The sequence below is a fragment of the Gavialis gangeticus genome, unplaced genomic scaffold (assembly GCF_001723915.1).
Source record: "Gavialis gangeticus isolate Ggan-Ray unplaced genomic scaffold, GavGan_comp1, whole genome shotgun sequence".
In the NCBI taxonomy this organism is placed as follows: Eukaryota; Metazoa; Chordata; order Crocodylia; family Gavialidae; genus Gavialis; species Gavialis gangeticus.
This window is the reverse complement of record NW_017729026.1, coordinates 2149193-2163398: the sequence shown is the minus strand read 5'-3', so window position 1 is coordinate 2163398 and position 14206 is coordinate 2149193. Positions and strand designations below refer to the sequence as shown.

The 14206-nt window shown below is 42.5% G+C and overlaps 1 protein-coding gene and 1 long non-coding RNA gene across 3 annotated transcripts in view; one reads left to right on the top strand and one right to left on the bottom strand.

The window, feature by feature from the left end:
- Positions 1-5675: 5675 nt before the first annotated feature.
- The window catches only part of LOC109299757 (pantetheinase-like), a 10609-nt gene continuing 2078 nt past the window's right edge, over positions 5676-14206 (bottom strand). The window contains exons 3-7 of one of the 2 annotated variants that reach the window (XM_019520256.1): positions 11565-11757; positions 9994-10282; positions 8610-8983; positions 6787-6957; positions 5676-6464 (exon numbers count right to left, since the gene is read on the bottom strand). In XM_019520256.1, coding sequence (XP_019375801.1) covers positions 6345-6464; positions 6787-6957; positions 8610-8983; positions 9994-10282; positions 11565-11757 — 1147 coding nt within the window. In that variant the 3' untranslated portion in view covers positions 5676-6344. The remainder of the gene's footprint in view (positions 6465-6786; positions 6958-8609; positions 8984-9993; positions 10283-11564; positions 11758-14206) is intronic. The other variant, XM_019520257.1, reaches the window with a different exon arrangement.
- Positions 11355-14206, top strand: part of LOC109299760 — a 15717-nt gene continuing 12865 nt past the window's right edge. Inside the window, exon 1 of the long non-coding RNA XR_002097990.1 lies at positions 11355-11367. This is a non-coding gene — a long non-coding RNA (uncharacterized LOC109299760). The remainder of the gene's footprint in view (positions 11368-14206) is intronic.

Below are 14206 nucleotides of genomic sequence, written 5' to 3'. Positions count from 1 at the left end.
TCTGGAACCAGCTTCCAAGTGAGGTGGTGCAGGCTCCCACCCTGGGGGTTTTTAAGAGGAGGTTGGATGACCACCTTACTGGGGTCGTTTGACCCCAGTACTCTTTCCTGCCATGGCAGGGGGTCGGACTAGATGATCTGCTCAGGTCCCTTCCGACCCTAGAAACTATGAAACTATGAAACTACGAGGTGCTCAGTATGGTCCCTAAGCCCACAGCTGAACTAGTGGCTGTGACTGACAGGGTGACAGATGAACAGAAGGACAGACCTGAGGGGTCAGAGGAAGCAACTACTTGATGGTCTACTGGAGCAACCTTCAAGGTATTCATCTCTCCCGGTTTCCTCAGAGGATTTCTAGAGGAACTCCTCAGCAGTCATAGTGATGATGGGGCTGCAACATATATAGTCAGCATTTTAAAAATATTTATATAATCTCAGAAATAACAAAGGTGAGCGTATGAGCTACAATAAAAGTTGAAGTGTAGCCTTGTGCAGCTGAGAGGATGAGAGAGGAGTCTATACCTAACACTGTGGCACAAGGACTCCATCTGCTGTACTGCAGTTAATACATGCTGTTTTGTTTAAGATGGGCTGATTTGTTGCCTGTGACTGGGTGCACTTTGTCCCATTATAGAGGTAAAAATCCCTCTCCAGGAGCTGTGCCAAAGGGGGCCATGAATAACTACATGGTGCAAGGACATTGACCTGATAATGGAGAAACCAGTCCCTTCCTGTTCTTCTACATGTGCCCTGACTGTGCTTTTTGTACTGCACAGTTAGTCCTTGCTAAAGCAGTACTAAATGAGAAAGCAGTCCTGGCAGCACATGGTTATTTTTAGATGCTATGTTGCCATTGTGACAAGCTATGATGATGTAGCATCTTGTGTAGATGTGCCCAGTGAGAGCTAAAAGCCTGGCCTCAGTCCAAAGACCAAGGAGCAAACCCACTTCAGAAGCTTTGACTGGGCTGGCTTCAAGGGCTATTTAGAGTCTGTGTTAAGGCTGGGATCCCAAGAAAGAACTCATCTGTGACGGCCCTCCTTAACCTAGATTGAAAAGATGCTGCAGAAGAGGGCACGCAGGAAGTAGGCCATCAGTGAGATACTGATGGAGCTGCAGTGTCAAGGCAATGAATTATGTAGCATCACAGATCAGCAGGAGGAGCTACAGTAGTGGGAACATGGAACAGACTGCCAGCAGAAGGAGCAGAAGTGGCAATCACAATAGGACAGTGAGTGGGATGGTGTGTTTTTGTGGGAGGCGGCCACAGAAACTTTTAGGAACCATCACCAAGCACCAATGATTTCAGGCCCCAAAGCTCATACGTTTTGTCACTTAGATATTTAGCTCACAAGCTAGAATTCTCCAGATGACAGTCTCGGCCCCCTACATAGGCTCTGGCTCTATTCCTTCACTTGCCCCAAAGCAGAAGGAGTAACTACACACTTCCCAAACTGTGCCTCTCACTGTGGTACTCCTAAATAATAAAACAGCAGGTATTGCTTCTTTAGCCCTTTGCCTATAGTCCACAGAACTTCAAAGGACCTTGATCTGATAAGGAGGAAGGCCTCCCCTTCCTGTTCTTCCCCTGTTCATGTCTTAATTGGCACAGCTATAATAAGACATATAATGTGGAGTTGCCTAATTAGCTCTTCAGTGGGTGCGTTTGCACAAGATGCTAACAGCACCGTAGCTGAATAACACTGCGCAGTAGCCTAATAACATTGCATGTGGCAAAAATCTTGCTAATACATATTGCGCATTAGTATCAGGCTACTGTGCAGTTAGCATCACTAAAAAGCTGTGTGCTGGGGTTATTATTCAGTAGCACTAGTTAGTGCACATTGATTTAATATTTGGTTATACAAGTACTAAACTTGACGCGCAGTAACTACAGTGCATTAATAAACATGTATATGCACCCAGCAAATGTTTCAGAATCTACATGTGCAAAGCTATTAGGTCGGAGTAAACTAATTTGCTACACCACAGGATACTGCTTGTATAGACAAGTAGTATCCTGCAGTGAAGTAAAGTACTTTGCCACAACACATGTGTAGATAGAGATGGGAATGACTGGGGCGCAAGTGTTTCAGTTGGGGGTCTGCCTGCGAGTTAGTCCCACACTGGAGCACCCTTGTGCCCAAGACACAGTGGCAGATTAAGAGTTATTGGGGCCCTGGGCAAACAGAAAATTGGAGGGGCTCCCCCAGCCACTTCCGTGCCTCTCAAAGAAGTAGGGGGATGTGACTGGGGGTGGGGGGGAAGGGGCTTCCACTCTGGCGTGTCCTGAGTGGCAAAGTGCATGGGGCGACATTCGGGGGCTCCTGGAGCAGAACACGAGGCACCATGAGTCCCACTTGAAGCCATGTGCCACCCCAGGGGCGGGGGCCACAGCTGGTCCCAGGGTGTAACCAGCACAGACCATTCCACCCACACAGGGCCCACTGTTGCTGCCAGTCTGCAGGGCTGAGCACATGTAGCAGCACCACAGGGAAGTGTGATAAGAGTGGGGTAGGGCACCTGGAAATTGAGTTAGACTGGACCAATGGGGAAGGGCTTGAACAGCCCCAAAACATGGGGCAGCCAAGGCCAAGCTGTGCTGGCTCTGAGGCAGCTCCTGCCCTGGTAGTGCTGAGCTGCCACTGCTGCAGGAGGAGGGAGCCAAGCATAAGCAACAAGCATGCCTCTTGAGTCTGGGGGGCACCCACAGAAGCCAACATCAACGTTGGTGGTGGGGATGGGCTAGTGAGCACCCTCAGAAGCTGCTGGAGGCATCGGTAGTAGGGACGGGGCTGGTGAGCATCTGCAGAAGCTGCTGGTAGCACGGCCGTGGGGACAGGGCTGGTGAGCACCCACAGAAGCCACCCACAGTGGGGGAGGGGCACATGCTCCCCTCCACTCCCACAACGTCACTCCTACCAGTTACCTATGGAGCCAAGCTTGGAGCAACCTCCATGCTGCTCTGCTGCACCTGCCCAAGCCTGCAGGCACCATCAGGCCCCTCCTGCCAGGCTACAGTGCTGGTCTCCTCTCCTCAACCCACCCGTGCTGTCCTGCAGGACCTGGGTCTTCCCTGAAGCTTAATGCTCCATCCCCAGTGGGAACAGTGGCCTGAGTGGGACATACTGCTCCCCAGGCCCAGGGCAGGAGCCACAGCTACCCTCTCCTACAGGTCTCTGCTGGAGCCAGAGCCCAGAGCTAATTGTGCAGGACCCACACAACATCATGGCAGGACGTTGCTGAGGGAGTGGACCCACAGCCCACTGGGTGTGTGCAGCGTGGACTGAGCTCTGGGGGTGGCGTCTTGCCCTGCCATTGCTCAGTCCAGCTGCAGCGGTTCCTGGCCAACATGTAGGATTGCGGCCAGATCAGGCCAGGGACCTGGCTGCATTGGGGTCACTCATCCACTAGCAGGTCCCAGCCACACACGATGCCTGGCTCCACTCCCTGCCACCAGCAGCTCCAGCTGCTCCTAGGGCTTTGGCACGGTTGTGCCCTGCTCGTCACCCAGTACCTGGTGGCCATGGCCCACTGTGTCACATGCCTGGCCTGGCCCAGCCCACTGCTGGTTTTTTCTGTGCCTAGCTGTCCCACTTCTTCCACCCACCGGCAGCGCCTGCCCTCCAGGCCTCTGAGAGGCCCTGATTCGCAGGGGTCTCTGGGCCTGGGCTGGCCTGTGAGTTAATCTGCCTATGCCCAGATAGCCCCTCTGCAGCACATTGAGCTAGCTCAGAGCAGCCCCAGGCTGGCAGGCTGATCCCCTGAGCCCCCGCTAGCTGGGGCTACTCCAAACTAGCTCAAGATGCAAATGTTCCCAGAACCACAGCAAACACGACGATATGTGTCAGAGTTTATTGCTTTGAATTAATTGCACAGGTACATGCACCCAATGAGCAATAAAAAAGCCCAGGGGGGTGGGGAACAAAACAGGGGGAAGATATATCACTACTGCTGTTGCTCCTTGTTCCCTACTCCAGTGCCTGTAGATAGTATTTTCCCCCTTGGTTGTACTTGGAAAGTTTTCCTTAGACCCCCTGCTTCTTTTGAGTGGCCATTTTTCCCTGTTAATTTTCTCATATATGTGTGTGCATGTCTGTGTGTTACACTTTGTAATTAGTGAGTTTCGTTTGTGATGAATAGTTTTGGCTTGGATATCATTAGTTTATTTTCCTCTGTTTAACTTTACATCAATAATGTATTTGTTTATTTATTGGTGATTTATTCTATTCAGTCATTTCCACCTTGTTATATTGTTTGGCTTGACTGTGAAAACTGCTACATTAATTGAGTGTCTTGTTTACTTACATTCTTGCATCTCCCACTGTACTGACCAAGTCAAACAGAATGGGAAAACCTGACCTTGCCCCAGAGCCGTTTAAGAATTGCAGAAGAGAAACATAGACACACAATTTGCCGAAAGGCATCTCTCAGCCCAGTGTTGCTAACAGGATGGTTGCACAATTTAAAAAGATGAAATCTGCCCATTCTTACACACAACATTTTCTGCAGGCCAAGGGACTCATGGTAACCAGCAAGACAAGGCACAAAAAAGGAAAGAATCTATCCCTAAAAGTCTTTTTTGATCTAAATATCATTCCAGACATAAAGAGAGCATGACAAGGACCTTCCCTGCTCTCAAATTCATGGGAATTAAAAGAATCACATTTTGGTTTGCTACCCACAAGCACAAGGCCTGAAGCCTTTATTGTGCATTACTCACTAGAATTTTATTCAAGCTACTTCCCAGTTTCTTAAAAAGTTTTAGAGTCAAATTTCTGTGAATTTCATCCTTTCAAATAGGATATTTTCCCCACTAATGCTCTCCATTCTCTTATCTGTTCTGTGACTTTTTCATATACCATGCATTTCCATAGAGTGGCAGAGCTTAGTTAAAATAAGTATTTCCTTTATCTTTCTATGGCTGTCTTGAGATTATCTAGAATTAAGCTGACTGTATGGAAATCCCAGAAATCTAGGACATCAACCAGGAAATCTGGGAGACAGCTCCCCTCCACTCCCTGCTCCTTTGGCGCTCTCACATGTCATTTGGGGTGAGGATGTGTACTGGGCAGACCTGCAAGGTGCTTCATACCATTACACCTACTGGCCAGACTGCACCCAGAGCCCCTGCATTTCTTGGACACCTATTAAAAATTCTCAAGAGGCAGCCAGGACCAGCCTCTCAAATCCCACCTAAACCAGGACATAAGGCCACCCTATGTAGAATAGTTATATTTTAGTGACAATACATAAGCATAAAACTGTATTTTAGTTTATCTTGTGCAATATGTAGTTGCAATATTTAATATTTGCTTAGGTATGCCCATAAAACAAACAAAAAAAGGAATCAAGCAGTATTTTTATTTTAAAAAGTATGTTCAGAACAATACTGAATTACAATTATACATACCCATATTTGTTCTTACATAAAGTAATCTAATCCAAAAATACCTAGTTTAATAGCACTGTAGAGGCCCCACTCCACTATAATTTAAGTACTATATCCCAGTCTTGCACACACTTACACAAGTGCTCTCAGTGAATCTAATCAGTCTACTAATTCAAACCAGTTAAGCATATACCATAATAAACTGAATTCAGGATAAAAGCTTAAAATATAGTCAGACCCTCAGCATAGATTTGAAATCCATGACACAATGACCCATTTCTTTAAATCCATGACACAATCCATTTCTTTAAAAAGGGCATGATATTAAAAATGTGCCCATAATATACAATGCATAGGAAAAATATGCCACATCTAGAAAACTCAGCTTTTTGAAATTGCAATTTATTGTAATGGGATAACCTACTAAAAGGCACACTTATTTGAAAGTCATATTAGTATATTTGGCAAAATATATTAACATAGTTATTTTCCAAATCTGTGAAAGATGTTAATACTTAATCTAATTTATTATTTACCTAAACTTCTGTTTTTTCTAAAGACTCATTTAACACATACCTAACAAAATCCCAGATATGCTATTGTTTACTTCAACTACTACAGAAATTATATGGAGTATTAAGAAGTCAGGCTCTAAAGGGAAATTTTACTGGTTGGGCCAATGTCTGCTGAGATAGGGCATGAGCCTTAAGCATCAAGTTTTCAGTTCACCCAAATGGTAGCAGGATCAGGCCTGTCACAAGCAGAGGCCATCAGCCAGTGAAGACAATGACTGATGGACACTGACTTATTCAGTGGCGTTGAAATGGAATCATGACAGCAAACCAATGTAGGCAAACTACAGAACGATTTTAGAAGAGGAGAAATAATGATAGTACTTAGCATTCATCAGTGTTATGCAAATGTTACACTCTAAGAAGGCATCAATAGTGACATTATGGGGAAGCCTGCTGTGGGTGTGGTGGGTCCTTCTCATACCACCTCCCGAAGAGTGCCACTGTCAAGACCGGCTTGGATGTCCCATTCTGGCTTATCAGACGCCCATCACTTAATATCTAGTTAGAGAAAGAAGAAAGGTAAACAGGACTATTAACATTCCAGTAATACTGCATTGTGAAAGGCAACAACAAATTATTAATACGTTCCAGCTGAATTGCCTTCTTGGAAAAAGGCACACATGCTGTAAAGAATAAAAAGGAAGCCACAGCAGTAGCCACCTCTCAGCTGATCCAATTACTAAAGTAGAGGGTGTTTAATACACCCAAAATGTCTAATTAAAAGAAAATTGTATAGTACTGGCCCACATTCTCTTACAATAGGGACAAAGGACACAATTATATGAAATCAGATTTAAACAGTTTGAAGACATCCTCTTACCTGAAACTCTCCTGGCGCCAGTTGAACCCCACTGAGCAAGACTTCTGGAAAGACATAACTAGTGCCAAATGTGCCACTGAGGGAGAACGCCTCAAACCTGGTCTGAGCAGTAGCCACTGGCTGCCCACAAGTTTTTAAATCTGTGCTCTTACACTTCAGCAGTGTGCATATCTGTGGAGAAGATAGCGATATATTCTAGGAAACTTACTTGAGAACTAGCCTTGAAAGCAATGAGAAAAATCTTTCACTGCAACGCTATTGGGAAAAGTACAGACACAATTAAGCCAGTTATCGATTCTCTGAAGCTTTGCAATACAATAGAATTCTACACCCAGTACCACAATGTTTCATACACGCTTCATATCCCTTCATATACATAAGTGTTCATCTTCTACTGGAATGGTTTGTGGCCTGCAGCTCTGTCTTAGTTTCCCAGAAACACAAGGATATTTGCATGCCTTACAGGTAATGTTGCAAGGAGCCATTTAAGTTTACACAGCACCAAGCAAATGGCAAGGACTAACTTGATTACATCCATGCTTTAGATTCTTCATTTTGTTACTGTTATCACAAATAAATGATCTTGTGATCTTCATCATGAGCGTTATCTCAGATGATGCTAGTATTTATAGCCAAAACCAGCCCTTCCACATTACTCAGTCTACATGCTAAGTCAACAAGCTCTAGATTCATTCATTCATTCATTCACTCATCATACAGGCTCAGGGTAAAACCCAAGCTGTAGTTCTACTAAAGCTAAACTGTGCCCTAGAAGAGCAGCATGTGTTGCCTTTTACAAACACTGAAACTTCTCTGAACCCAAAAGGATAGGGATAAACTCCAGACATTTGGGGGAAGTGCTTTAACTCACAACACTTTACACAAAGTACCATGAGTTAGAGCTCCCTTCACCCAACAGAAGTTGGGTTTTGGGCCTGGAGCCTGCCTGCACTGGCCCTGGCCAGCAAGCAGGAGTGATCCGGCAGCCTCCCAGAGGGCTGCCAGATCACCACTCTCCCCAGCCCCGCCCCTCCCAGGTCCAGCCACGACAAAGCCAAGCTGGCAGCTGTGTACTGCCCCTTTCAAGAGGCTCGGGCAGGACCAGGGGAAGAGGGTCTCCCTTTCCCATTCCTGTGCTGAGCCTCTTGACAGCAGCAGCATGCAGCTGCCAGTTGGGCTTTGCCATAGTTAGAACTGGGGGCAGGGGGTAGAACGCAGCCCCCTTGCCTCGCAGGCCTGGCCTGGCTCCCCACAATACCTCAGCTGGGTAGCTGGGGTGGGTGACTATGAAGTTCAACCTTCCTCTTCTTCACCCACTGCACAGGGAGGATACTTTCTCCTCTCTGTGACAGCCCTGTGCATGCAAAAAATGAACCCTCAAGGAAACCTGAACAGGATCCCTCATGCACTCTGTTCTAGAATGCCTTCAGCAAATAGCTGATTTATCGAGGGTTTTTTTTTATGCAATTGGCCATTTTAAAAGTGCTTTACAGCTGGGAATGTACATTGTCACAGCTGTAGAGCACTTTCCGAGGCCAGATTGAGCAAAAAATGTAAACTTACATAAGCACCCTTAGTGCTTGGGGTATCAAAGACATTGCAGATCTCAGATGACTTCAAAATTGTAGGAAGAACTGAGAAGCAAGATCCTAAAGTCTGTTAAGACTTCTTAAGAAAGTAAGTTCTTATTTTTCAAACACTGCTTTTAGGAAACCACTTTGATGATGTTCCTACATACCCCCTGGAATAGGTGTGAAGAAGCTGTATATGAAAAAGGAATGCTGTAGCCCTCCATCCCAAAAATGAGTAGTAAAAAGCTTTACCTGCAAATAATATTCGCCTTCAACAATGTGGAGCCCATTAAACGCACCTAGCACATAAACTTCATCCTCTCGCTTCTCTGCCATTCGGTAGCTCAAATGGCAGCAGAGGTCCTTCTGGCAAACGGTATGATTTCCTTCAATCTTGGTAAGCTCCATGAAGGTAAACAGATCATAGTAAATGACTCCGGTGAAGTCTTGATCAGTTGGTGAGAAGTGTTTTATGCTTGTGGCATATGAGCTCCAGTTGACAGCAGGAGGGTAGGTGGGAGAGAGATGAGGCCGTGAGTTCAGTTGTGCAATAAGGAGTTGACCATTCTCTGTTTCTGTATTGTAATGGTATGCTATGGGTCCATTTGGTCCATATATACCACTCCCTGTGAATGCCATGTAGGAGAAAACAATCAATTGTTCTATACTTATGATTGCATCTTCAGCAGCAATATATATTCTGACAATATTAAACTAAACTGCATGGGAATTAAAATAAAAGTAGCACCTTTATAAACAATAAACTCAATCCACTAGTCATTGCAATCAGTGAAAACTGAACCAAACTCAAAAACAGTTTGGTGATGCTAAATTGGTGCTAGCTACGTTCTGATGCTGATATTAATAAAATAGCCACACATTAAATGGCACAAAATATACCATCCTCCCAAAACAATATGCCAATGTTATTTTAGAAATAAGTACAAACAGCTCAAAATTGCATAACTTGCCCCAGGGATAAAAAGTTTAGTATTAACTCTGTTGGAATTGATCACCTTCTCCCCAGTAATGCTAAAATAATGACCTGGACAAGCCTTGTAGTTGGAAAGGGAAAGATATGCCAATTCATTTTTATTTACCAACTCTACAAATCTAAACTTCATCCTTCAGATGCATCAGTTCATATTCTATAATACTGCTTTATGTATTAAAAACATAATACAAGACTTCAATGGATATAGATTCTAGCATATCTGGAAAAAAATCCGACAAAAAACTGTAAAGAAAGGTTTGGTCTCAATGCATACAACAGATAGTGTGTGAAAATCACCCATTGCAGCTTGATTAAAAGTATTTATAAGCACGGAGTCTCCATCTAGTGGTGATGATCATTTGTTACTTCAAAGTAGCAAGACGGTATTATAGCACTGCTAAAGAACAATGCAGCCTTTAACTGGAACACAAATATAAGAGTTCAGGGGAATCAATTAATTAAAACCATCCAAAAGTTTAAACATCTAAAATTAATGTAAAACATTTTAATTTTCAAGTTTAACATTTTAATTTGATTGTAAGTACCAGTATTCATTACTAAGCCCATGACATTACAAACACTTGCATACTTGCAAAAATTTAGCAAGTTAAGGTACTAACCAATTAACTCATCATAAGTTACCTGTCATATCCACACTGGAGTTACGTGTATTTGCTGAAAGAAAGTTGACACGCATTCCCATAGCCCAGGCAGAGTGAAATTGAATAGCTGACAAAAGTGGCAAAGTATTCCCCCAAGCTGTTGGGAACAGCACAGTATCCACCTGTAATTTACTTGCCAGGACCACAGCAGGATCATGGAAAAGTATGTCTGCACAAGTGAAAACACCAAAGTTTCCAAAGGACGTGTTGAAAGTCACATACTCTGGCTCTGGATAATTAAAATATGTTTCAGTAATGAACAAGTTGTACTGTTCATGGAAAAGAAGGAAGGAAAGAAAAAAATTAAGATGGAGGTTGAGCCATATAAATTAGAATGTAGTACACTTAAAGATGGTCATATAAATAGGGAATGGAGTCTACTTTTTTGTTAGACTTCTAAAACTCCATTTTAAATCAGGCCAAAATATAAGACACAGGAGAAGTCAAATATGACTAAAATCCATGCCAGGGTTCTGTTAGTCCTCATCATATTCTTCCCCCACTGCAGAAATAGTATGCCCCAAAGTTCCCTCATGCCACCATGCTAGGGACTCTAAGTATGAAACTCTTCTCCACAGTCCTCTTCATTCTCACCCACACCATCCTTACTCCTCTTTTATTTCTCTCTGAGGGCATCAACATATTAAATTGGATGGGAGGGTACAGTGAGAGGAATTCTGTTATACTGCAATCAATCAACTCTTTCCTTTATAGAGAGATTCATAGGTTTTGTAGCTGTTGACTCTGATAACTAGATGTCAAGGGCTCTGGTATCCCCGATATTCCCATTTGCAGGCATCAGATTTTTCATCAAAAATAGGCTTCTGCCCACCCAGTCTACACTGAAATAATACTGGGATGAATTCAAGGCTTAAGCTTAGCTCACTACCTATAGGTACGTACACAAGTACTAAGTCAATTTAAAATAAGGCGACTTAACTAATTCAATTTAACTAAGGCTACGTATGTTAAGCCATGTCAGATTGTACACACATACAGCTCCTTGACATGGTGAAAGCCATCTTGTGAGTGAAGTTGACCTAACAAATGTGACTCAAGATAATACGCTTTCAAGGTGTATTATCTTGTACCACATTTAAGTTAACTCTACTGCACACATGTGTGTACACTCTGGCAGTTAAGTTGACTTTAAAATGTTAAATCAGTTTACCAGTCAGAAAGTTAGTACTTGTGTATGCACAGTAGGAATCCAAGTAGATGTTGCCTACAGTTCGTGGGCAACCTTGGGCTGCCCTTCATCTCTACTGTTTGTGAAGAAGCAGCAACTTGTGGTTGCTCACTGAAAGAAGAGCTAGTTCAAACAAGAGTGGAAGGTTAACTTTTGAAAGGTAAAGTGCAACCACAGTAACAAGGGAAGAGCACAATTCATCATACTCCCACATTAAAAAAGAGTGACTGCTTATGCTGTCTTAAAGCATTAAACTCTGCTATTTTACATGGCACTAAAACTATGGTGAAATAATATTTACAACTACGGTACAATTGAAACGAATCCATTATTGAACTGAACATTGCAAAGTAATTTCTGACCTTATGGTAACGTGCCACCAGCTTCCCTTCTGAATCAAAGACAACATCAGTATTGTACTGATAGCGACCATCTTTGGGACACTTGGGATCGCTGGAATTACAGGGCTTCTTGTCCCCAATATTAGCAACCACATAGATGGAGTTGCTTCTTGCCATGCAGCTGAGTCGTTTTTGCACTGGGGCAGGACCAAACCTAATTGTCAGAAAAGAAAGTCAGTACAAATTCTAAATGTAATATTTTGGATCAGAAGAATGATTAAGTCAAGCAATACATTCAAATAAAAGACTGGGTATTTGGTGACAAGCTAAAGGCCAAAAACTAAGACTACTGGCACTTAGAATATTGTGTACAAGTCTAATCACTTAACTTCTCTATTTCCGCAGTCTCCTAATTAGTCCTTCTTTGTACCTTTTCTAGTTTAGTTTATTTATTTTGGACCTATATCATGAGGGAAATCAAAACAGCTTTACTTGTTATGTTCAAAGGAGATCAAAAGAACTTGACTTGGTTAAACTAACAAAAATGAAATTGAGAGGGAATATTACTTTTTAAAGTACATTTGGGATACAGCTATAAGAGAGGGAGAAGAGATATTTAAATTAAAGAATAACATTAGCCCAAGATTGAATGGACACAAATGACACAAATGGGCTATTTACATCAGAAGCCAGAAGTTTCTGTTGTCTTTTAGACAAAAGAGATGGTACAAGAAAGTTCAGTCTCTGCAAGATGAAGTTTGACAAGTTCACAGAAGGGTAATGTGATAGGACAGAGTGTCCTTGGACTCATAATTACCATGTGTCTCATTTTCCTTCCCCTGAAGCATTGGCCACAGCTAGAGGTGAGAGTTCATTGGGGTGCGCTACTTGTTTTTTTAACAACATCTCAAATACCTGGCTGGAGGTTTCTGTTCATGAGATTGGGTCAAAACAGAGAGGAATTTTACCCTCAAGTCAAATTGGCAAAGACCATGGATTTTTTGCCTCCCTCTGTAGAACAGAGCATGATCCATCTCCTAGGATCCTCTGAGCCTACCTAACAAATATTGTGCCATATTTCCCCTAAGCTTTATCTTTATCATATGGTAGGGTTTTCTTTTTTAAGGGAGGCTTTATGGTTGGAACATGTGAGAGGACCTTAAGTGAATGTTCCTGGGGACCCTTCTGGACAAATGGTTGCCTACAAACCCAGGGGACAAGATCTTATGGCCCAGGAGGACCCTTTTATTTCTATGTTCCTGGAGAACTGTGGAAAATAGTCATTCTTGCATCACCATGTATTATGCTAATTGACACCAGAGTTTAAGGGCATCCTCTCACTCCCCACTCTTTTCCTTGTTTCTTCTTCACCCTGTTTCCCCTCGCTAACTAAAACCCAGCCCTTCTTCCCACTGAGATCAGTTTATAAAAAAAAATGCTTTAAAAAAACAATGAAGATTATAAAGCCAAGTGCTCATAAGTTAGGAAATGTCAAAATTAAGTATCAAGAGAACTCTAAGAAGAGAGAAAAGCATGAGAAAAATCAAACCTCCTTTGTCCTTAAATGCAGGTTCTTTTATATTTGAAATCTGAGGGTTTACCTAATTGAAGCCTTATATTAACATTATAAAGGCACACTAACAAGGTTCATTGATCAGTTTAGATTCATACATACCTACAGAGGGAATTAAAAAAAAATACAACATTTTGAGCAGGTATCCTTTATTTTAATGAGGAACATTTCTCTAGCCCAGTATTAAGCTTCACACAAGCATACTTTAACATCCCCAAAGTTTTATGCATTTTCTAAAGAACAAACTCTGGATTTTCTGATTTGTAATTTTGTTTTTTGGGGATAATCGTATCACTACTGATTCTTGTGCCCTCACACTAATATGTACTCTTAAGCTTAATTTAGTTTTTCTTTGATTAGTTGTACATAAATATACTTCATTCTGGATTTTTTGTTTGTTTTTATAAATAAAATCTGTTTCATAAAAGAGATTCCTGCAACTTTAAAAAAAAGGTCCAAAGTATCTCAAGCATTTATTCTAGAAACCCATATTAAAATGACCTACTGGAGCCTAAACATCCAAGTCAAAAACATCTGAAGCTCCCCTGAGTGTGTCTGCACTAGATTGTGAATTCTTTGAGGCAGGGACTATGGGCAAAACCTTGGCCCCAGTGAAAGCATTAGAAATTTTGGCAGGGACCTCAGCGGATCCCTTGTCTCCTTCCAGTGCTCATTTGACAATCACTACTTAAACAAACACAGTGATTAAAAGAAAAAAATGTATTTCATAAACGCTATAAATATGGTTGTGGATTTCAGAGATTAGAATGGCTGAATTCATGCTTTATCTACCACCAAGTGACAGAGGAAACTTGCATTTCTACATGCTGAGCACATCTACATGAGACGCTTACTGTGCAGTAGCCAAAATATATGGCGCAGTAGCGCATCACAGTATGGACAGTGGTAATACACTACTGTGCAGTATTATTAGCAGGGATCCTGGTTTTCTCTGATTTAAAAAAAATCCCCAGTTTTTGGTTTAAAACAAGTAACCACAAATCCACATTTTCCCATGATTTAAATGAAACGCCACTAATAATACACACACACACACTAGTAGTGTTTCATGTAAATCATGGAAACCCAG